The sequence below is a fragment of the Myotis lucifugus genome, unplaced genomic scaffold (assembly GCF_000147115.1).
Source record: "Myotis lucifugus unplaced genomic scaffold, Myoluc2.0 scaffold_85, whole genome shotgun sequence".
NCBI classification, from domain to species: domain Eukaryota; kingdom Metazoa; phylum Chordata; class Mammalia; order Chiroptera; family Vespertilionidae; genus Myotis; species Myotis lucifugus.
In genome coordinates, this window is record NW_005871133.1 from 2192862 (window position 1) to 2215123 (window position 22262).

The 22262-nt window shown below is 44.9% G+C and overlaps 1 protein-coding gene across 6 annotated transcripts; it reads left to right on the forward strand.

The window, feature by feature from the left end:
* Positions 1-235: 235 nt before the first annotated feature.
* Positions 236-11722, forward strand: RDH12 (retinol dehydrogenase 12 (all-trans/9-cis/11-cis)). Of its 6 annotated transcripts, none has more exons than XM_023755852.1 (7): positions 236-362; positions 4119-4237; positions 4742-4897; positions 5580-5684; positions 7129-7425; positions 9791-9980; positions 10969-11722. In XM_023755852.1, the coding sequence occupies exons 1-7, from the start codon at positions 301-303 to the stop codon at positions 11069-11071; spliced, it is 1032 nt and encodes a 343-aa protein (XP_023611620.1). In that variant the 5' UTR covers positions 236-300; the 3' UTR covers positions 11072-11722. The 6 variants fall into 6 exon arrangements, with proteins under 6 accessions (XP_023611620.1, XP_006091065.1, XP_023611619.1 ...); XM_006091003.3 differs by lacking the exon at positions 236-362 and adding an exon at positions 2187-2478 and having other exon boundaries at positions 7216-7425; XM_023755851.1 differs by lacking the exon at positions 236-362 and adding an exon at positions 2273-2478.
* Positions 11723-22262: the final 10540 nt, after the last annotated feature.

The following is a 22262-nucleotide window of genomic DNA, read 5'->3' on the forward strand; positions in this document are numbered from 1 at the left end:
TTTTACCTTCTGTTCTAGTGATTTGTCTGACTATTCACTTGCATGTACCACACAACTTAAATTATTATAGCTTTGTAATATAGTTTAACATTTGGTAAAACTAATCAATCACCTAATGGTAATCTTTGGGTAATAATATTTAACATGTTTTTAATAAAACTATTTGTATATGTCCATAATTCTAGATGTCTCATATGCCTTCTATATCTTCTCTATGTTGCTCTAGAGCACTACATGCTGTTTTTTAGGGTTCTTTGCTTTGCAGACAAACTCAAGATAAATTGAGCATCATCTCCACAAATGCAGGGGATCTTGGATTTGATTCAGAAGAAATGCAGAGCCCAGAAGACATTATTACAAAGGTACCCTTATTTGAGCTATTCGATGTATGTCCCTTGCATGGCATAGCATTGTGTCTGTCCCATTGGTTGACTATAGCCCTGATTACATGGGAAAGGAAGAACTCTAAGCAGAAAGCACCAACAAATCTTGTTTTTTTTTTGTTTTTTTTAAAAATATATTTTATTGATTTTCTACAGAGAGGAAGGGAGAGGGACAGAGAGTTAGAAACATCGATGAGAGAGAAACATTGATCAGCTGCCTCCTGCACACCCCCCACCGGGGATGTGCCCACAACCAAGGTACATGCCCCTGACCATTGTGTCTGTCCCATTGGTTGACTATAGCCCTGATTACATGGGAAAGGGAGAACTCTAAGCAGAAAGCACCAACAAATCTTGTTTTTACCTATAATCTACGAGGTATGACAGACCCAATGTGTTGGGAGGAAAGGACTCTGTCCAATCAGCAGGGCCATGTTGGCCCAGTGGACATCGACTTCTAGGAGGCTCCCGCAACACAATCACGGGAGCTCCTGGAACGTTGAGGTCTCTGGAGTTGACACTAGATTTCTGCAGGGAACTGGAGCCAGAGTGAGAGAAGTGGGAAGAGATGGGAGAGGCCCCTGGGAATCAAGAGAGATTCCACCTGTAGATGATCTGATTACTCCTTGTTCTATTGATCAGGTCCTTGGGATTCCCAAGAGGCAGGAGGACTTGGAGTACTTGGCACGATGCCTGGCACCAAGAAATATGCAGTAAGTATATTTTAAATGGATGGATGAATTGATGAGTGAGGGAGTGGGTACCTGCATGCCACAGGAGCCTTCTTTCATCGCACGTGTCTTCCTGGAACCTCTAGTAACTTCACAGGAAAGAGCAGAACTGGGACATGACTAGTAGGATCTTGTCCTGATTCCTCTGTCCTGTCCTGTTGTCCTGTGCAGGAGAGAAATGCTGAGTGAGCAAGTGCTGTGAGCCCTGCTCATCCACCTCCTGAGTGCTCCGAGAGTTTCTGCTAACTTTTTTCCCCTTGTGTTTCCTCTCTTCTTCAATAGCATGCAATATTGAAATGTCACCCTCATTCATTACCTCCCCCTTTTCTACACCAAATCCTTGGGTAATGCGAGTGAGACAGCTCATTTTAACAGCCAACTCTTATACAGTGTTTACTATGTGCTAGTCTCTGTCTCAAATTATCTACCTATTTAATTATCTTTTTAATACTGAAACCAGGTAGGTATATACTTTTATTAAGCCCTTTGTACAAGTGAGGAAACTGAGTTAACACAGTTTAGTAACTTGCCTGGGACCATGGAGCTTGTAAGAAGATCAGTTGAGATTTGAACCAGGAAGCCCATGCACTGAAACACTATACCTTTCCTTGGTACGTACATGGATGTGTTCACTGAAGTATCACATAAAGCACAGAAAAGTGCACAAATCAAGCGTGTGACTCAATAAATGTTCACAAAGTGAGCACACCTGGGTAACCAGCACCCAACTCAAAGAACAGAACACTCCTGGAGTTCCCAACATATATCTTCCCAATCTCTACTCCGTCCCCACCAAGAGATACCACTGTCCTGACTTCTTTCACCATTCTCCTGGGGGTTTCTTCCTTGTCTTCCTATTTTAATCACATTTGTATTTCAAGTATCATGGGGTCTGTTGCTTAAGCTAAAAATATTCTGTCTTTCAGGAGTGGAGGTGGGGTGGTTGGAGAGAAAACATTCCCTAGATAAGAGAAATAATCGAGGGTAGGAAAGTTAGGGGGCAGTTGCTGCATTTCCCCTCATTCCCTTTGCTAGTTCGCGTGAGGTTCCACTCCTTCCTCCGTCCTCCTCTCTCAGGACTACATCTCCCAGCAGGCTGTGCTCTGACAGCTCTCGGATTTAAATAGGATTCTGGGCTAGGCTTAGAGCCAGGCTGTTGCTGAGAGCTCTGAGAGGAGCTAGAAGAGGGAGAAGCAGCCAGAAGCAGACAAGAGTTGGAGGCAGACCAGGAGCCCGAACCCGAGTTAGAGTCGAAGGTGTTTTTACTAAGGAGCAGAAACTAAAGAAGTTGAAAAGATGATGGTTATCTTGGGACTGCTCACCTCCTTCCTTTCCTTCCTGTATGTGATAGCTCCATCCATCAGGTTTGTCTTAATTTCAGTGACTCATACAGTATTTTACAAATCCCTAAATTGGGAGCCATGGAACTCGTAAGTAGATGAATTCTCTCTCGGCTGCTGAAAGAAGAGGAAGGGATAGAGGTTAAGGGAGAGAAAGCCAGGGCAGAAGAAACAGAAAGGAAAGAGGTAATTATGGAAGCCATGAAGGAAAGTAAGAAGGAAGCACCTGGGCTGGGAGTAGAGGGGCTGATGTGAATGCTGATGCCAGTGGAAGGCTGCGTGGATGAGTGTTAAGTTGCTTGACAGACAACTCAGGGGAAAGTCCTTCTCTTTCACTCTGTTCCCCTGGGTTCCTTGGAAGGTCTTCCTTTCTTCATTGTTTCTAGTTAAGGTGACCCTGCTGGGTTACTAGGTGGTCATTGCTGAGGGACTCATTAAGTACCAGGCATTTGGGAAAGGAAACAAACTCTCTTTCCTCAACTAAAGATGTTTTGGGATGGCTCTTTTGCTGTGGGATTTCTGGAAGTGTCAAAGAGACGTGTCTGAGTAGAGAATTTTCAAATTGCTGATGATAAAGAAGGTTACATGGACATATGAGGGACAGAGTGTTGCTCTGGGTCCTGGCATAGGGACTATTTGCTACGCTGAATAAGCCAGAGTTCGGGAACAATAGTATTTGCTATCAGAACACAGAAGGTAGAAGAATAGGGCAACCATTAAAAGAAATAATAATAATGACAATAATAATTGAGAGTTTTGTGTGTGCCATGTACTATACATGTCTTAACTCATTTAATACAACATTCCTATGAGGTAGGTGCTACTGTTTTTCCCTGCTCTACCTGGGTTCACCTTACAGTTTTGTCACTATTAACAAGTGACTTGAACTTCTTTGAGCCTCCTTCCCCCCCCCCCCCCCACTCTAATATGGGGGTAATAAGAGAGTGGTTGAGAGGATTAAAATAAATTCCCTCCAGAAAGTGCCAGACAGTTAAATGGTGCTCAGAAAATCATCTGTCCCCACCTCTCATCCTCTTTTTGGAACTTGTCAAGTTAACTTTATGTAAAAAGATGTTCTCTGCACAGAGGTCTGAAAAGAGAGGGTTTCTCAGTGTGCTGATAGCTAGAATGGAATCTCTGAAGATGGCAAAAAACCCCACAAACAGGTGAAGATGCTGGCTCTCTAAAACTGGAGAGGGAGCCCAAGAGCCACATTTGTATGTGGGACCCTCTGAGGTGCCATTCCTGTTATTCACTGTTGGTGCTTATTGAAGACCGAGGGCTCAGCACCAGCGAATCCTTTAATGCTCTTTGCATGTTTTAATGCAGGTTAGAGGAGGCAGCTGACCTCCAGGAACCTCTAGAGATAAGAGCTTTGTTATCTTTATCTAATAAGGAAGGTCTCCCTGGGCTCCAGCTCAAGAGCACTTCCACTGTTTGCCTAGATGGCCATTTGTAGCTTCTGGACACATGACCTTCCGACCTGAGCTGACGATCAGGAGACCCCCTCCCTCACTGGGAACACGTCCCCTGGAGATTAGCTTGTTGAGGTCTCCCGATGACAACTGTAAGAAATTCTTCTTTGAGGCTGGATGGATGCTATGTATCTCAGTCTGGGGTTGGGAAGGATGGCGCATGAGTGCTTTTGCTTCCCTTGCCTATAGGAAGTTCTTCGCTGGTGGGGTTTGTAGAACAGACGTGCAGCTTCCTGGGAAGATAGTGGTGATCACTGGCGCCAACACTGGCATCGGCAAGGAGACGGCCAGAGAGCTCGCTCGCAGAGGCAAGTCCCTCCACTTCCATGTCCACAGGGCAGCACCTCCTGCCTTTCTCACCCGGGCTCTGCCCACATTTCCTTGTCTTTTCTCCTGGGCTTGGAGGCTCTGGTCAGGAATTCAAGGAACCTGGGATTCAGGCCCAGCTGTGATGCCAACTCACTCTGTGGCCTTAAACAAACTTCCCTTCCTCCCTGCTCCATTACTGTTTGTCTTATATAAAGTAAGACAAACAATGATGTCCATGTACAGTGTTGGTCAAGTCCCTTATTCTAAAAGGAGATACTAAGCGACATTAAATATCAGAGTGTAAAAACCTGGGTTCCCAGCCGGAGTTACGCTAGTAGCAAGGAGAATGAGCAGGGCTGCAGTGAGAATCCTGAAGAGTGGCAATACAACACTCACTGCTCTAGGGGTGGCTGGAGAACGCGCTGTCTACCAGTCCCAAGCTCACTCACTATACTCTTTCTCAGCCTACGGTCTGAACACATTGCCCTCTTTTTTTGCCCCAGGAGCCCGAGTATACATTGCCTGCCGAGATGTGCTCAAGGGGGAGTCTGCTGCCAGTGAAATCCGAGCTGATACAAAGAACTCCCAGGTGCTGGTGCGGAAACTGGACCTATCGGATACCAAATCCATCAGAGCCTTTGCTGAGGGCTTTCTGGCAGGTAAGGCCCTGGTGGGTAGCCAGAAAAGCAAGAAGCTGGGTGTGGGAGGGGTTGCCCCACCCAGACCTGTCTCTGACCCTTACATCAGAACCATCATGGATTCCACTGGACGGGTTCTGCCACATGAACCAGCAGGGCAGGGAATTGGCAAGGGGATGGCAGGTGGACCAGCTGGGCAGGATCCTTATCATCCTTTTGCCTTTGCAATGGGAATGTTGGAGGTATCAGCTCCCTGTCTGGGCTTGTACCTTGGCATCAAGGTGTGGCCCTGATGCCACTCTCTTCTTTCATTCTGAGAAGCAACCTTCTGTGGCCACAGGCACCAAATGAGGTTGTGTTGCTGCCAAAATTCTTGTGTATCTTGGAAAATATCCAGCTTTTACTAATGACTATGAAATCCATGAGGTTTAGGGGCCATGCCTGTCCTGTTTTACCACTGTATGCCCAGCAGAGTGGGCCTGGCCCAGAGTCAGTACTCAGTACATATTTGCTGAATGGATGGATGAATGAATGAATGAATGATGTCCAGGAAGATATCAATTACTAAAGTTAGAAACCCAAATAACAGTGGTTACTGAATATCACTAAGATAGGTCCAAAGGCAAGAAGTAAATACTCAAGACTGTGCTGGGCAGCTAGCAGACTTCTTGCTAACTACAGGGTCTCCTTGGTTGTGTTACAGAGGAAAAGCAGCTCCATATTCTGATCAACAATGCAGGAGTGATGATGTGTCCATATTCCAAGACAGCTGATGGCTTTGAAACCCACCTGGGAGTCAACCACCTGGGTAAGTATTTCTGAGTGACTGAAAAGCAAGGCTGACCCCATCTTGTTCTCTGTAGGTGTAGATGACCGTACACTAGTGCTGAGAATCTCCAGTGGTCCTACTGGAGGCCAGGGTTCCAATAGACTGGACATACTGGATTTTTGTCCACTATCCCTCTCCTGACTAGTCCAAAAAAGTGAGGTCCTCCTACACATACCATTAAAAAAAACACCCAATTATCAGAGGGAAAGGAGGGTGGGGGGAGGTAGGAAAGGGTATGAGGGGATAAATGATGATGGAAGGAAACTTGACTTGTGTTGAACACACAATACAATAACAGATGATGTATTATAGAATTGTATACCTGAAACCTATATAATTTTATTAACCAATGTCACCCCAATCTATAATAATAAAAGTGTAATATGCTAATTAGACCAGACGTCCTTCCTTCCTTCCTTCCGGACAAAGCCGCAGTGGGCAGGGGGTGAGGGGTGGGGGGTGGGAACCCACGGCAGAGACCCTGCAGCCCGCAGAGGCCCTGCGGCCTCAGCGGGTGGCAGGCGGGGGGCCAGGGCCAAGGCCCTTGCATGAATTTCGTGCATCAGGCCTCTAGTAAATTTAATAATAAAGTAAAAAGAAAAAGAAAAAAAGAAACCCCATAACTTTGAAGATACCAGGAAGAAAAATGCCATTCTTGGATGAGGCTGTGGTAGCACGAGGCTTGCCAAGCAGGGCCAGGCATAGGGCTGCAGGAGCCTATGTTTGGCTGGAGGGAGTCACATGTATAACTGAGGGCTCAGAAAGCCAAGGGTTGGTCGATGGAGGAGGCAAACCTTGAAGACTTGAGGTATGAGAGAGGCTGGGGTTCAGAGTTCAAGGTGAGGCTCTAGAGAGGAGACCATGGAATATGTTCTCTGATCCTAGACAAACGTAATTTTCCCTAACTCTTCCACTCTTCCCTCTGTACATGGGTGTACCTGGACCCACAGTTGTGTGATCATGGCCATAGTGGGGTCAGAAGCCAGCAGGTAGCCTTTCTCCTAATTGGGGCAAGGGCAGAGGTTCAAACAAGTACAGATTAAGTCTATATTGCCTCACCTATAGTCTAGCTCTGGCCCTTGCCTTAAAGAATTCACTAACTCAGACTGCCTGACCATTAGCACTGAGTTACATAAAAATTTGTTCGCACCCAGAAGATAGGGAGCTAATGCTGAAGTCCTGTCCTCAGCTCCCACATCCTGAGTCTTGGCAGCCACTTCACTCTTTTATATATATATTAAAAAATAATATATATATATATATATTTAATTGATTTCAGAGAGGAAGGGAGAGGGAGAGAGAGCTAGAAACATCAATGACGAGAGAAAATCATTGATTGGCTGCCTCCTGTGCGCCCCTTACTGGGGATCGAGCCTGCAACCTGGGCATGTGCTCTTGACCGGAATCGAATGGAACCCTTCAGTCCACAGGCCGACACTCTACCCACTGAGCAAAACCAGCCAGGGCAGCCACTCCACTCTTCAATCTTCCCTGCTGGCTCTCCTTGCAGGCCACTTCCTTCTCACCCACTTGCTCCTGGAGCGGCTGAAGGAGTCCGCTCCTGCACGGGTGGTGAACCTGTCATCAGTGGTCCACATTGCTGGCAAGATTCGCTTCCACGACCTCCAGGGTGAGAAGCGCTACAGCCGTGGTTTTGCTTATTGTCACAGCAAGTTGGCCAATGTGCTTTTTACTCGTCAGCTGGCCAAAAAGCTCCAAGGTAAGTCGGGAGAAAGGGCCAGGGTTCAGGTAGTGAAAGCAGGGTTTTCAGTCCAGATTAGAGGTTCACAGAAATTTCTGAACACCTCAAACATGAACACTACAGTGGTAGGTAGCTCTATGCCCTGAGGAGGATGCCCTTGGGAAACTTCAAATTGAGTAACAGTTAGGAACCTAGGAAGTTACCTTACATTTATGTCAAATCTTATATCTATTATCTGATATTATTTTTCACAACAACCTCTTGCAACAGGCAGAGCAGGTATTATTATTATATGGGTCCAAACTGAGGTCCAAAGAAGCAGCCAGCCCAGGTATATACTGCTTTTAATCCAGGGTACTTCCTTCTGAGTGCTATTTGCTGAGATTCACGTGGTTAGCTGAGCAAGAGAGGTGCCACTGCCCGGAGTCAGGGAGCTAGGGCTGGACGTCACCCCCTGGGTCTGAGTTCTTGCTCTATCACATGGTAGCCACGTGTGTGTAAGGACATGTCCCTTTATCTTCTCCTGACTTCATCCCCTCAACTTTAAAATGAGGTGAGGCCTCTCTTAGTCCTATGATCCTTTCCCTATCTGGAGTTTTCTTTGAGTTGCTGGCTTTGGGATCTGGAAATCATGGGGACTATTTGCTACGCTGAATAAGCCAGAGTTCGGGAACAATGGTATTTGCTATCAGAACACAGAAGGTAGAAGAATAGGCCAACCATTAAAAGAAATAATAATAATGACAATAATAATTGAGAGTTTTGTGTGTGCCACGTACTATACATGTCTTAACTCATTTAATACAACATTCCTATGAGGTAGGTGCTACTGTTTTTCCCTGCTCTACAAGCAAACAAACAAGATAGGCAGAAGAGACCAGCACAGATATATATGCAACTTGACCAAGCAAGTTTCCTAGCTGAGCCAGGATTTAAATCCAGACAGTCCAGCTCTGGAGTCCATGCTCTTTACATCAGAGTTCAGACCTTGGCCTTGCAACCTGCTAAGGTATGACCTTGGGCAATCTTAACTTAACCTCACTGTGATGAGACTTCAGCTTTTTCCACGGTAAATGGGCATCTTAATATAACTTACCTCATAAGCCTCTTTGAGAAGCAAATGAGATAATGCAGGTAAAGCACATAGAAGGCCCTTGCACATACTAAGTACTAAAAATTGTGGAGGCACCAGGGGTGTCTGGGGGGCATGTTAACCCCCATCATCTTCATCAACACCCCTCAATCTACACCTCATAAAATGTGCTTGCCCGACAAATGCGGCTCAAGCCACTAACTTCCTTTCTTTCAACCACATTGCTTCCCTTAAGTCAGGAGTGGGAAACCTTTTTTCTGCCAAGGGCCATTTGGATATTTATAACATCATTCGCCGGCCATGCAAAAATATCAATTTAAAAATTAGCCTGCTATATTTGGTCAAATATTTAATTAACTCACCCCTAATGCCTTGGCAGGGCCAGACCAAATGATTTCATGGGCCTTATACAGCCCGCAGGTCAGATGTTCCCTACCTCTGCAAGCCCTTCCTATAGAAATTCCAAAGATGCCACTGTCAGTAATTGATACTACTACTATTGCTACTAGTAGTAGTATTAGTAGTGCAACTAGTACATGTTGTTGTTTCTATTATTAACTAGAGGCCTGGTGCATGAAATTCATGAACAGGGGTGGGAGGGGTGTCCCTCAGCCTGGCCTGCACCCTCTCCAATCTGGGACATCCGTCTCATAATTTGGAACCGCTGGCTCCTAACCACTTGCCTGCCTGCCTTCCTGATCTCCCCTAACCGCCTCTGCCTGCCTGCCTGATCAACCCTAACTGCCTCTGTCTGCCTGCCTGATCGCCCCCTAACCGCTCCCCTGCCAGCCTGATCACCCCTAACTGCCCTCCCCTGCCGGCCTGATCACCCGCTAACTGCTCTCCCCTGCTGGACTGATCGCCCCTAACTGCTTGCTCCCCTGCCAGCCTGATCACCCCTAACTGCCTCTGCCTCGGCCCCTGCCACCGTGGCTTTGTTCGAAAGGAAGTCAGACATCCGGAAGATGTCCGGTTGACCTGGTCTAATTAGCATATTACCCTTTTATTAGTATAGATACTTAAGTCACAGAGAAAGATGACATCGACATAGAAGGACCTTCAACCAAGCATTCATTTTGGAGCACAGAAGGCTGAGAAGGCTATAGATCTTTCTGGAAGAGATCAATTAATTACTAGCCAGATTTTACCTGGCTAGGGGTGGCACCTTCTAAATCACTGGGTTCTGTTTTCTGAGGCCCTTCTTCTCACTTATGCATTTTGCAGCGGGAGGTGAGCTGTTTCGGGGGCTCAGAGTGTGTCCCTGCTCTAACTGTGCCCTCTTTGCCCTAGGCACAGGGGTCACCACCTACTCGGTGCACCCGGGCATCGTCCGCTCCGAGCTGGTCCGCCACTCCTTCCTGATGTGCCTGCTCTGGCGGCTCTTCTCCCCCTTCCTCAAGTCAGCGCGGGAGGGGGCGCAGACCAGCCTGCACTGCGCCCTGGCTGAGGGCCTGGAGCCCCTGAGCGGCAAGTACTTCAGGTGCGTGGAGGCAGCGCAGGTTCTCTCCCCACCTGTGCATGGTGACACTCACCGTTCCCTGTTTGCGCCTCATAGCAGAATCCAGGTTTGGTTTGGGCCTGCAATCCAGGTTTGGGTTGGGCCTGCAAACCAAATGCTGTGACTTTTCCAAGGGAACTTACATTAGAAACTTGGCAAGAGTTGCTTTCCTGGCTCTATTTTATATCTTGTGCCATGTTTCCAGGAAAGAAAGCTTTGTAGCTTTCTGAGAGCCGTAAGAGAAGGCTGTCCCCGTTGACGGTGCCTTGGGAAGGATATTAGCAGGCTCCCTCGTTGAACCTTTGGCTGACTTTTCCATGCATTCCTTAATACCACTTAGCACAATGCACCAGGGCAAGGCCACACTCCCCAGGGTGAACTCTGTCTCCCCAGGCTGCCAAGATCAGCACTATCTGTTGCAATATAGAAATAGACATTTCAGTGTTGAGTCTTATCACAAATTCAGTTTGGGAATAAAGGGGAGCCTGGGATTAAAAGAGGGAAACACTATATATCTATTTCTATACAAACAGAGCAGAGCAGAGTGTAAGGAAAGGTAATTAACGCATAGGCATTTCTTTATCAGAACTGCATTTTCCATGAATGCAGGCAATGAACTTCAGGATTCGTGGTAATACCTATGACTTTGTCACCCATGAAACTGTAGTATTTTCATGCCCCATTGCAGTTGCAGATTTCTCAAAATGTCACTTCTGCTCGCCACTACTTGGAAATCCTGTGGTTATTAGACCCAGTGCTAGCTCTTGTTATAGATTATATTAGTAAAGAAGCTTATGTGTTACTATGCCATGGATTTACAATATTTAAAGACTGCATTCCAATACAGTTGGTTTCTTTTCATGCAACCTATTTTATACATTTAGAAATGTATTCTGAGAAAGAGGTCATAAACTTTTCCAGACTGTCAATTTCCACTCCTGGATGTTTACATTCTTTCTTTGCCCTCCAGTGACTGCAAGAGGGCCTGGGTGTCTCCAAGGGCCCGAAATAACAAAACTGCTGAGCGTCTGTGGGCCGTCAGCTGTGAGCTTCTAGGAATTCAATGGAAGTAGAGCTGGTGGAAGAGCCACGGCTTTATCAGGTCTGGTTCGTGCCATCATGAAGGGGGACCAAGAAGGCCAACCCTGAGGATGGTCCTCCCGGCTGGCTGCTGCTGTGAATCCTGTCCTCCTCTGATTCTCCTGACCCTTCTGGAAACCTCTGTATACCCAACCCTCTTGTGAGGCTGGCTCATGGCATCAGATGTTCCCATCTACAGAGCATTCTTCTCCAAGACTTGCAGTCGGCCTCCCTCTCGGGGCAGGAGGAGGAGGCAGATGCCAGGCTGAGCACAGGGATGGCAAAAGAGACTGGGAAACTGGGTCAGTTTCCTCACCAGGACCAGAAACGCCAGCCAGCAGGCTCAGCTGAGGTGGCAGGAGCACCAGCGTTACGTATTTCCAGGGACTATAGACTCAAACTTTTGACTAATCTCTCCTCTTTAAATTCTGGTCACAACTCTGGAGTCTGGACCAACTCAGGAAAATCCTGGCTTAACCTTGGCCAACTTTGGTTCCTTCCTCTGAGCACCCTGGAGTCCCTGCATGAAGCTGGGCCTTCCCATTTTCTTTTTCCACTTCTTTTTTAGAAATTGAAAAAAAATTTCTAGCTTTATTGAGATATAATTTTTAATCATGTAGATGGTTTCATTTTCAAAAGCATTCCCTTCACCTCATATTTTTAATAGTTTGTTGATTTTGTTTTTAAAGAAAGACAGGAAGGAAGAGGGAGAGAGAGATATAAATATCAATGATGAGAGAGAATCATTGATCGGCTGCCTCCTGTACAACCCGTACTGGGGATCAGGCCCACAACCCAGGCATGTGTCTTTGCCCGGGGAATTGAACCGGCTACCTCCTGGTGCACGGGACAATACCCAACCAACTGAGCCACACCAGCCAGGGCTTTACCTCAATTTTTAGAGGAAATAGACTACACATCCCATTGCCTTACTTATTTTCTCAGGGTAGCAAGAGAGAAATGGAACAAAATGGGAAGCCAGCCTTCTATTTTAGTGAGTAGTATCTCACCCTACTCACAACCCATAACCTTGTTATAATGTCACATCTTATAATGCATTATTAGGATGGTGTAAAATAAGATGTTTCGATTGGATATTTCCTCAAGTTTCTTCCAGCTCTCCCGTTTTATTATCTAAGAAGTAATGGAAGTGACTTCAATTATACATATGCTACGTTTCACTATAGATTAAGGCTCGAGGGAATGTGGGACTTGATTGAATTTGATACATAGATGCAGAAAAACCACGCTCTGATAAACCCTCTACCTGAAATCATAGGTCTTCTCTCTCTGGCCTCCCTGCTCTCCTGTGCTGCAGCCCTGGGTGACCTGCTGCTTGCCTCAAGTGCTGAAGTCACCAAGAAGAGGTAGAGAGATGACCTAATCTGTGAGCCAATTGAGCCACGAAGTCAGGTTATTGGTTTCTATTCTAAAGCATCCACAGGGCATCTGGTGACAAAAATGCCCTTTTCATCCATAGCAAGTAGACTTTTTTTTTTTAAAACACCTTTTTATTAAGGAAATTTTTAAATAGAAAAAAGTAGAGCAAATGGTATTATGAATCCCCATGTACCTGCCTGTCATCCAGCTTCAACATTAGTGTTCTGTCAGTCTTGTTTCATCTATATTTCCTCCAGGACATTTTTTTGGGGGTGGGGTGGGATATTGGAAAGCACATTCTAGACATCACACATTCATTCATAAATACTTTAATGTGTGTATCTAAATAAGGACATTTGTTTGTTCGTTCGTTTGTTTGTTACTAAATCACAATGCTCTATGTGAATGAAAAAGGGGCTACGCAATAACCCTGGCAAGCTCAGTGAACAAAAGTAACCACACAGGGTGTTCTGACCTCAGAGTCCTAACTGAACGGGTTATAGCAGGCAGTCACATCCCAGTCTATAGCTTCCTTAGCAAAGGTCATTTTTTTTTAAATCCTCACCTGAGGATATGTTTATTGATTTTAGAGAGAGAGAGGCATTGATGTGAGAGAGAAACATCGATCCGTTCGGTTGCCTCCTGTATGCTCTCCAACCAGGAACCAAACCTGCAACCTGGGCATGTGCCCTGACCGGGAATCAAACCTGCGACCTTTGGTGTATTGTACCAACTGAGCAACACCAGCCAGGGTAGCAAAGCTCAGTCTTTACCTTAAGTGAGCTCTGTCCATTGCTCTTATGCGTCTAGGATAATATGTCTTTGAAATGTCAGAGTAATTTTATTTTCTGGACCTCTCTTAGGCACAACTACCAGCACCAGAGCACAAGACCACAGAGTCCCTCTTGTTATCTTGTTCCCATATACCATTTCTATGTGCTGTGAATGTTTATTAACTATTCCCTACCCACCAATGTAAAAGTGTTTCTCCATTTTGCCTTTTATCCAATCCTATGTTTCTCTCCCCACCCCCTCGCCCATGCTTTCTCCCACCTCCTTCATCTACCACCAATGGATTTCATGTAACCCTCTTATGACTCCTCCTTTGATTCTAATGTATAAAATAAGCTGCAAAACTGCCATTCTCCGGAGCCTTTTCTCAATCTGTTAAGATTTTGCTTCCTGTTATATGTCATCAGTTTGGCTCAAATAAACTCATAACAACTCGCTATAGTTTTGAACTTTTCTTATGCTGACATGTAACTGCTAACAACATGAATAATTCCTGAGTATCATTTACTACTTGAAGTTCAAGTTTCCTTGGTTGTCTCACAGAAGTCTTTTTACCACTGGTTTGTTTAAATCAGGGAAAGAGAGATGATTCTCCTGAAAAAAAAAAAAAAGAAGAAGTGGAAGTTTCCCCCCCAGAAGCCCCAGCAAATCTTCTTGTGCCTCATTGGCCTAAATAAATACTGGGCCCTCTCCTGAACCAATCCTTATGGCTAAGGATGGGCTATGTTAATTGGCTTAAGCCAATCACATCCCACACCTGAAGCTTCACCCACTCCACCCAGTGGGGAAGAATAGTAGCTGATACAAAGCACTTAGGTTAATTAGGATTAGCAGTCCCCACAAGTACCCTCTAGGGCAGCTACTATTGCTATCCCCACTTTACTGACTGGCACCGAGAAGTGAAGTAGCTTGCCCAGGTTCACAAGGAGTGGACCCTGGTAGTCTGACTCTAGAACCAACGTTTTTGTTTGTTTTTTTTTAAATATATTTTATTGATTTTCCACAGAGAGGAAGGGAGAGAGATAGAGAGTTAGAAACATCGATGAGAGAGAAACATTGATCAGCTGCCTCCGGCACATCTCCCACTGGGGATGTGCCCACAACCCAGGTACATGCCCTTGACCGGAATCGAACCTGGGACCCTTCAGTCCGCAGGCCAACGCTCTATCCACTGAGCCAAACCGGTTTCAGCTAGAACCAACGTTTTTAACAGCCATGCTCTGTGGCTTCCCAAGGTGGAGGAAGCAACAAATTCCCTCAGGGAACATGAAGGAGCGGAGGGGTGAGGGGAACACTGGGGAAGCAATCAATACGTGCTCCCTCCTGAGACCCGGTGCCTCCTAGGCTGTTGGGTCCACTGGGAAGCCTGGTGAAGAAGGAAGGGGAAAAAGAGGAGGAGGGTGGAAACAGGAAAAGGCCATGCAAGGGTGGGAGACAGGGCTGGTGAGGAGCATGCATGGCATTGATGATCCTGGATTTCTCCTCTGTGCTGGAAGAATAAGCAGACATCGAAAACCGGGGGCACACAGGGCTGCTGTCATGCAGGAGGAGAGCAAGCAGACCATGAGTGTGAGAGCAAAGATTCACACCTGGGTAAGAGTTTAAGAGATAAGCAATGCAAACACTGAGGCAAGAGGCATGGGCTTGGGGTGAGGGCTTTGATGCACGTCAGAGATGGCTGGTTGTAGGTGGAAGAAACAAAGGCATGCACGGGCTGCAAGGAGTTGGCTCCAGCTGCCACTTCTAGGCAGTACGCTGGCATTGCTGTGGTAGCAGAGGGCTTTTGAGTAAACCTGCTCACAAGGCTGGGTTCTTCCACTTCCACACATTCAATCAACCACAGTCCTTTTTATTAAATTGGACTCTTCTCTCTATAGAACTTTTTTTTTTTCCAGAGAGAACAGAATGCTAATACATTCAAAAGATTGTTCCTTAACATATATGGGATCCTTATGTGTGCTTAGAACCCTTTGGCCTATTACATTTTATAATTTTTCATGTTTGTCAGACTACTTGTTAGTAGGATTGGCTTAATAAAGGCCATCCTATTCTTGATTTGTGGCAAATATCTGAAATCTGAAAAACCTTTTTGTATTTTCTCTAAGATACACAGAGACCTGGGGGCCGAGTGCTGGGGACAGAGGGCTCAGAGCCTCAACCTGAAGCAGAGGGGCGGGGCGGTAGTAAGACAGCAGGGCCTGGAACTCAGGGCCAAGCCAGGAGTCTACACGTAGGATCCGCAGGGTCTATAAATGCTAGGAGGAAAGCAATTTGAGTGAGATCCCAGCACCCAAGAGGGAAGAACTTTGCTTTCCCACAGCTTAATGGCCTTAGAAACTTGGGGGGCTGAGGGCTGGCGTTAAGGTCACAGTGTTTGGTGGAGAAATCCCTCCCTTTGAGTTTTAGGGTAGGGGAGCATTGCCTGCATTATCATCTAACCATGGCCTCTGGAAAACACAAAAATCGCCCCAATTCTACTTTCCTCATCACAACATCCATACTGTACATACTCTTCTTTCCTAAAGAATAGCTCTACTTGAAGTATGCATCATTTCCTGCCCTCCTGGCACAGCTCAGCCGGATCAAAGTAGTACAGGACTGGGGTGCTTACTTCTAATCATAAGGCCTAACCTCATTGAAAGAAGTCTGTGGCCCTGGCTGGTTTGGCTCAATGAATAGAGCGTTGGCCTGCGATTGAAGGGACCCGGATTTGATTCCAGTCAAGGGCACATGCCCAGGTTGCGGGGTCGATCCCCAGTAGGGGGCGTGCAAGAGGCAGCAGATCAGTGATTCTCTTTCCTCATTGATGTTTTGATCTCCCTCTCCCTTCCTCTCTGAAATCAATAAAATGTATTTTAAAAATAATAAAAAATAAAAAAGTCTGTGCAATATTAGCTGGCCAGGGAAAGTATTTTAAATCTGAAGTTTTCTATTTTATTTCGAATTGTTGGGTGCACTTATACTTAACAGTAGTGACACCAAATATGCAAGAACTAAGCAGCAAAGAATGCCAAAAAGAAAAAAATGTGAGTATTGGTTTTACATGTTGTTGGCATTTTCATAATGTTGAACAACAGTTGTTCCCCTTGCTTAGATTCTAGGCTCTGTCACTTCTCATGGTGGTCAGGTGCTCCCACAAGACTCAGCCTCCCACAGCACTGCTCCCTGGGAACCATCTCACGCTCTGGCTTCATCTTGTCTCTGTGGAGCTGACTGTCCAACACCAAAAGTGTTGTCTAGTCTGCTCAGCCTGGGCAAGGAACAGGTGCCAGCCTTGGCCTCCTGTCATGTTTCCAGAAGAGACTTGCCTCACGTTAACTACCCAGCAAGGGAAAGAAAGGCCTTAGCTCAGCATAAATGACACTGGGAATCCCATGGCTGAGTCACCATTCAACCTTCCCATCTCTGCTCCTTAGATTTTCCCATGACCACAGAGGCCATTTCTCTTGAAATCTGTCTGTGCTATGGATGTGGCTTCCTGCCTGGTAGAGTGCCCTTAGGATACAGGAGGCAAGATCTGGATGAGAAGGGCTCAGGGATGACAGTCATCCTAGACTTCTCTGCAACGAGGTGCTTCTCTAGCTGCCCCAGGCCCACTGCCTTCGCTATTCCTGGCTTCTGTTAAGCTCTGAAACCATTGGCTAGGCTAGTCCAGGTGAGGGAAAACTTTCCCTCTGGCTTGACAGAGACTGGCCTAAATTTCTTCAACATAAAACTTGTCCGGGACACTACAGGAAAAGGAAACAAAAGAGACATTTGAAAATCAAGAGGCAAATAGTTCCAGAGCATAGATTGCCTCTGTGATGTCTAACCGCACAGATGACCTTGGCTAGCACCTGGCCCTTGTCTGATTCAACTCTGTATTCAGCATGGAGAATCTAGCTTACATCTTCGCCTCTTTTAGTTACAAGACAGACACCCACTTTGAACAAGCTTAGGCCAAACACCATAAAACATTTTGCTCATAATTTCAAGGAAGGGTTGAAACTAAAAAGTGGGAAAGGGCTCTTTCTCTTTTGGTCCCAGATACTTTGAGAACTGGGTGCTTTGGTATAAACATGGCCAAGTCCAAGAACCACACCATGCACAACCAGTCCTGGAAATGGCATCAAGAAATCCCGATCACAAAGATATAAATCTCTTAGGAGGGTGGACCCCAAATTCCTGAGGAACATGTGCTCTGCCAAGGACAACAAGAAAGGCCTGAAGAAGATGCAGGTCAACAATGCCAAGGCCACGAGCGCACATTCCAAGGCTATCAAGGCCCTCACAAACCCAAGGAGGCCAAGCCCAAGGTCCCAAAGGGTGGCAGCTGCAACGTCAGCTTGCCTTTCATTGCTCACCCCAAACTTGAGAAATGTGCTGTGCCCGCATCGCCAAGGATCTCAGGCTCTGTCGGCCCAAAGTCCACGACCAAGGCTCAAACCAAGCCCCAGGCTGTGGCTCCAGCTCCAGCTTAGGCTCCAGCTCCAGCTCCAGCTCCAGCTTAGGTTCCCAAAGGTTCCCAGGCTCCCATGAAGGCTCTACAGTAGAGGCCTCTGTCTGCTGGTGTGTGGGCAAGAAGGACTAGTGTGATCCCCTGGGCTGCTGTCGCTATTTGTACAAATAAACCTGAGGCAGGATCTGTAAAAAAAGAAAAGAAAAAAAGGAGTCTATGTCGCTCAAAAATAACTGGAATTCAAGCATCAAACACCACCATGCTCCCTTCCCTATCTTTTCTCTGATTGTAGACTTCACTTCAGAGTAAGTGGCAAGAAACTTGGCTGTTGAAAACTCAAGCTCCGCACCTTTTGGTTTCTACTACTTGTGTGTGTGTGTGTGTGTGTGTGTGTGTGTGTGGTTTCTACTATTGAACAGACAGTGCAGGTGTTTTTTATTTGTAGTATTTAAAGAACCTCAGGTTTGGCTTGGGTCAGATGCTCGCTGTGAAGCACTCAGCTATAGTACGGGAGGGAGAGCCATGTAAGAATGTGACAGCTGGAGGAGTGGCATTTCAAATCAGTGAGAATAATATAAACTATTCAATAAATGGTGCGGGGCAAATAGCTATCCAAATGAAAACATAGGTTAGATTCCCCATCTTGCACTATTCATAAAAAAAAGTACTAGATGGATTCAAAAAAACAAAAAATTGTAGAGGTTGCCTCTGGAAAGGATTGATGGGAGATAATACTTCAATTTTTAAAAAAGCAGAATATTTTCACTTTTAACTTGGAAATAAGAAGTTAATTTTAACAGACATTGTCGGCTGCCACTGTCACTGTCTATGACTGATTAAACTATTGTGGTGCTCTCAATCCTAGCTGTGTTTTAAAACATATAAAGTGCCAATGCGTAGGTCTTACCTCAGAGAATCATATTTCATTGTTCTATTCTTGGGAGCTGAGCTGGCCCAGAGGCCAAGCTCACACGCTGAGGACGGTAGAGGGAAAGATGAAAGGAACCTGGGTTGCTGATGATAAAGCAATGAGTCACTGAATTAACCAAGACTGGAGCTGCCCTCCCTTGTTACATGACACAATAAATTGTTGAAGTCGACGTCCTGATGCAATAGTATTATGTTGAGCCATATAGAATTACTGGTATTCTATCATTTTTGTGTGTTTTCCTTTAAAAATTTTTTATTAAATTTATTGGGGTGACATTGGTTAATAAAATTATATAGGTTTTAAGTGTACAATTCTATGATACATCATCTGTATATTATTGCATTGTGTGTTTACCATCCAAAGTCAAATCTTCTGTCACCAAATATTTGATCTCCTTGACCCCTTACTAACTCCCCTCCCCCTCCCCCCTTTCCCTCTGGTAACCATCATACTGTTATCTGTGTCCATCAGCTTTTGTTTGTTTGCTCTGGGTTTATTTGCTGCTTTCAGTTTCATATCCCATATAAGAGTGAAATCATATGGTTCTTGACTTTTTCCGTCTGACTTATTTCACTTAGCATGATATTCTCAAGATCCATCCGTGTTGTTACAAATGGCAGTATTTCATCTATTCTACCATTTTAAAACCTACTTTGCCCCACCAGTACTGCTGATCCAAGGCAGATGTCTTTCTGACCTACTTTCATCACCTTCAATATCCTCACCTGTAAAGTAAAATTTTGACACCTGTTTATTATATTTTTCCCCACTGCAAAGATTTGTCATCTTCTGTTAATTTCAGCATTCACAGGCATAACTGAACTAACATCTCAATACAGAGTCTTAAATAGCTTTGGCATACTTTCATAGGTGTTCATACAAATTTTAATCTATGTGTACAATCTTTTTTTTCTACAGGTAGATTATGCTATCTCTTAACCAAAACAATCAGCTAAGAAGATCATAGAACATGAGGTACAATTTGTTCTATAGGAGTAGATTAACTGCTAAACAAACAATGCTAAATTTTAGTGGCTTAATACAATAAAAATTGATTTCTTGTTCATACCACAGTCTAATACAGGAATGGGAGTGGGTGGGAGCTCTGCTCCACATAGCTTTCAACTCAATAAAATTATTAATGTTGCTATCATCATCCAATATTTTGTGTGCTAATGGTACCAGTTAGTTAATTAAAGGATTAAAAAATACAAAATGTAATTATATTCAAAGTATATGCAATTTAAACATAGTTTCATAAAAATGTAAATTGTCCCTGGCTGGTGTAGGTCAGTGGGTGGTGTGGGCCTACACACCTAAGGGTCTCAGGTTTGATTCCTGGTCAAGGGCACATACCTCAGTTGCAGGTTTGCTCCCTGCCCTGGTTGGGATGAGTGCGGGAGGCAAGCAATCAATGTGTCTCTCTCACATCGATGTTTCTCTCTCTCCCTCTCCACTTCCTCCCTTCTTCCCTTCTACTCTCTCTGAAAAAAGCAATGGAAAAAATATCCTCAGGTGAGGATTAACAACAACAAAAAAGTAAATTAACGAAAGGCAAAAATAAAAATTATTTTTAAATGTCTTAGGTTATTTTTTTTCTAAAATATTTAAATTATCTATCAAAAATTAAAAGGCAAAATACACTATTGCTATGAATATCAACATTTTAAATCAAAGCTATTTCAATAAAGCTGAATTTTTTAATTTTCTAAATTTAATTAATTCTGTGAACTTTTATAAAAATAGAACTATTCATGATCCTAATGCTCAATGTCCATTTAGTTGCCAATGTAAACGTGGATATCATGCCTCATGCATGTTTCCTCTACACCTACATGGCATGTCTATCAATTTTAAAGCAATATGAATTGTTTATTATTTAACCTCCATTAAAAGTGTTGCAGCTCTAGCCAGTTTGACTCAGTGGATAGAGCATCGACCTGCGGATTGAAGGGTACCAGGTTTGATTCTGGTCAAGGGCATATGCCCGGCTTGCTCCCCAGTTGGGGGCATGCAGGAGGCAGCCGATCAATGATTCTCTCTCCTCATTGATGTTTCTATTTCTCTCTCCCTCTCCCTTCCTCTCTGAAATCAATAAAAAAATATATTTTTTAAAAAGTGTTGCAAACACACATTAGTATATGAAGAGACAAGAAAATAGACGTAGCACTACTGAAAACAAACCTGTTTCAATACAAGCATCTACTAAACTCACACTGAGAAAGAATTTGACAAGTTCATTAATTTGTCTTTTCTCCTCCCCAATTGCTCCCTCTGTTCAAATCCTTCCTGCACTCAGAAGTAGCAGCATGATCTACACAGCTTCAAAGCATTTGGAAACAGTTGAGATGTGTTTACCTGGAGTTTACTGTTAGTCGTGAGAGCAGATGTTCAGGCTATTTGATTGTGATATGTCAGAACTTAGCACCAGAGCCTCAGTAACAGAGATGTCCACTTAAATACATTTACAGACTGACATACCCGATGTGGGGTTGGGGGGATGAGAAGAGATAAACCAAAAATGTGTGTATTTATATGCATAGCCCATGGACATGGGCAATAGGGTAGTGAAGACCTGGCGGGGCGGGGGGGGGGGGGGACGGGTAGAGACTGGGAGGAGGGGAGGGAAATGGGGAGTATCTGTAATACTATCAAAAAATACATTTACTATATTCTTGTGTAACCTTAAATAAATTTATTATATTCTTATGTATTTTTGGTGAAATGTAGGGCTTTCAAAGGTGCATGACCAAGGGAAGGAGCCCTTCTTGCCTGGGTGTAAGGGCATTACTGTTTACATAGTCCTGGAATGGGCACTGGGAGTCCAGCCCCGGGAATTCCCAGAAAAGGCCCTTTTCATGTGCCTGGACCCATGTCTACCATAGAGGTTTACCGTCAACCCGGGATGTAAGAAAGTGTTTACTGAACATATGATCATTTTGCCTCATACAGCATCTGAGAGTGTATGAGGCAGTAGTAAATAACTCAGATAACAACATGGTACTGTAGGGAGATGAAGTGAATGGTGTGGTAACTGTGGGTGTGTATGGGTTGCCCAAAGCACTAGTATTTGAAAGCGTGCCACATGCCCACTCAGATTTGACTTCCTGATTTCCTCAGCACTGAACTTATTCACTCCTTTCAGTCTCCCATTCCCACGACAAGGACTACACCTAGACACCTTCTTATCACACGAGCTTGCTGCTCTTCAGATATCTTAACTTCCAACATCCTACTCCAACCAAACCTCCTACTCCTCCAGCTTTTTCCTTTGCCAGTTCTCCGGCCACACTATTACCCATGTCTAGCAATGGCCAAGCATGGAAGGATCCAACTCTCTGATTTCTACACGCCAAGAGTGCTGCTGGAGAAAATCACTCCACCCGGCAGACTGGGGCCACTATCAATCACCAATCACTGGTCATCGATGTCAACTGGGCTTTCAGCACTGCCTGATCATCTGTTCTCCCATAGCTAGGATGGATGCAGGGAAGCTTATACAATTTGTGGGGCCATCTTTAAGAAGAGAATACAAAATGAACAGACACAAAATTAGGTACAAAAGTGGATGTTGATCTACTGGTAAAATGAGAAAAAAATCATCAACCATGCATAATGGGGGAGCTGGGGATTTGAGGTTTTC

Coding starts and splice junctions, on each gene's coding strand:
- RDH12 (XM_023755851.1), top strand. CDS start 2,411: ATGATGGTTATCTTGGGACTGCTCACCTCCTTCCTTTCCTTCCTGTAT. Junction 2,479..4,118: donor GTGATAGCTCCATCCATCAG/GTTTGTCTTAAT, acceptor CCTTGCCTATAG/GAAGTTCTTCGCTGGTGGGG. Junction 4,898..5,579: donor TGCTGAGGGCTTTCTGGCAG/GTAAGGCCCTGG, acceptor GTTGTGTTACAG/AGGAAAAGCAGCTCCATATT.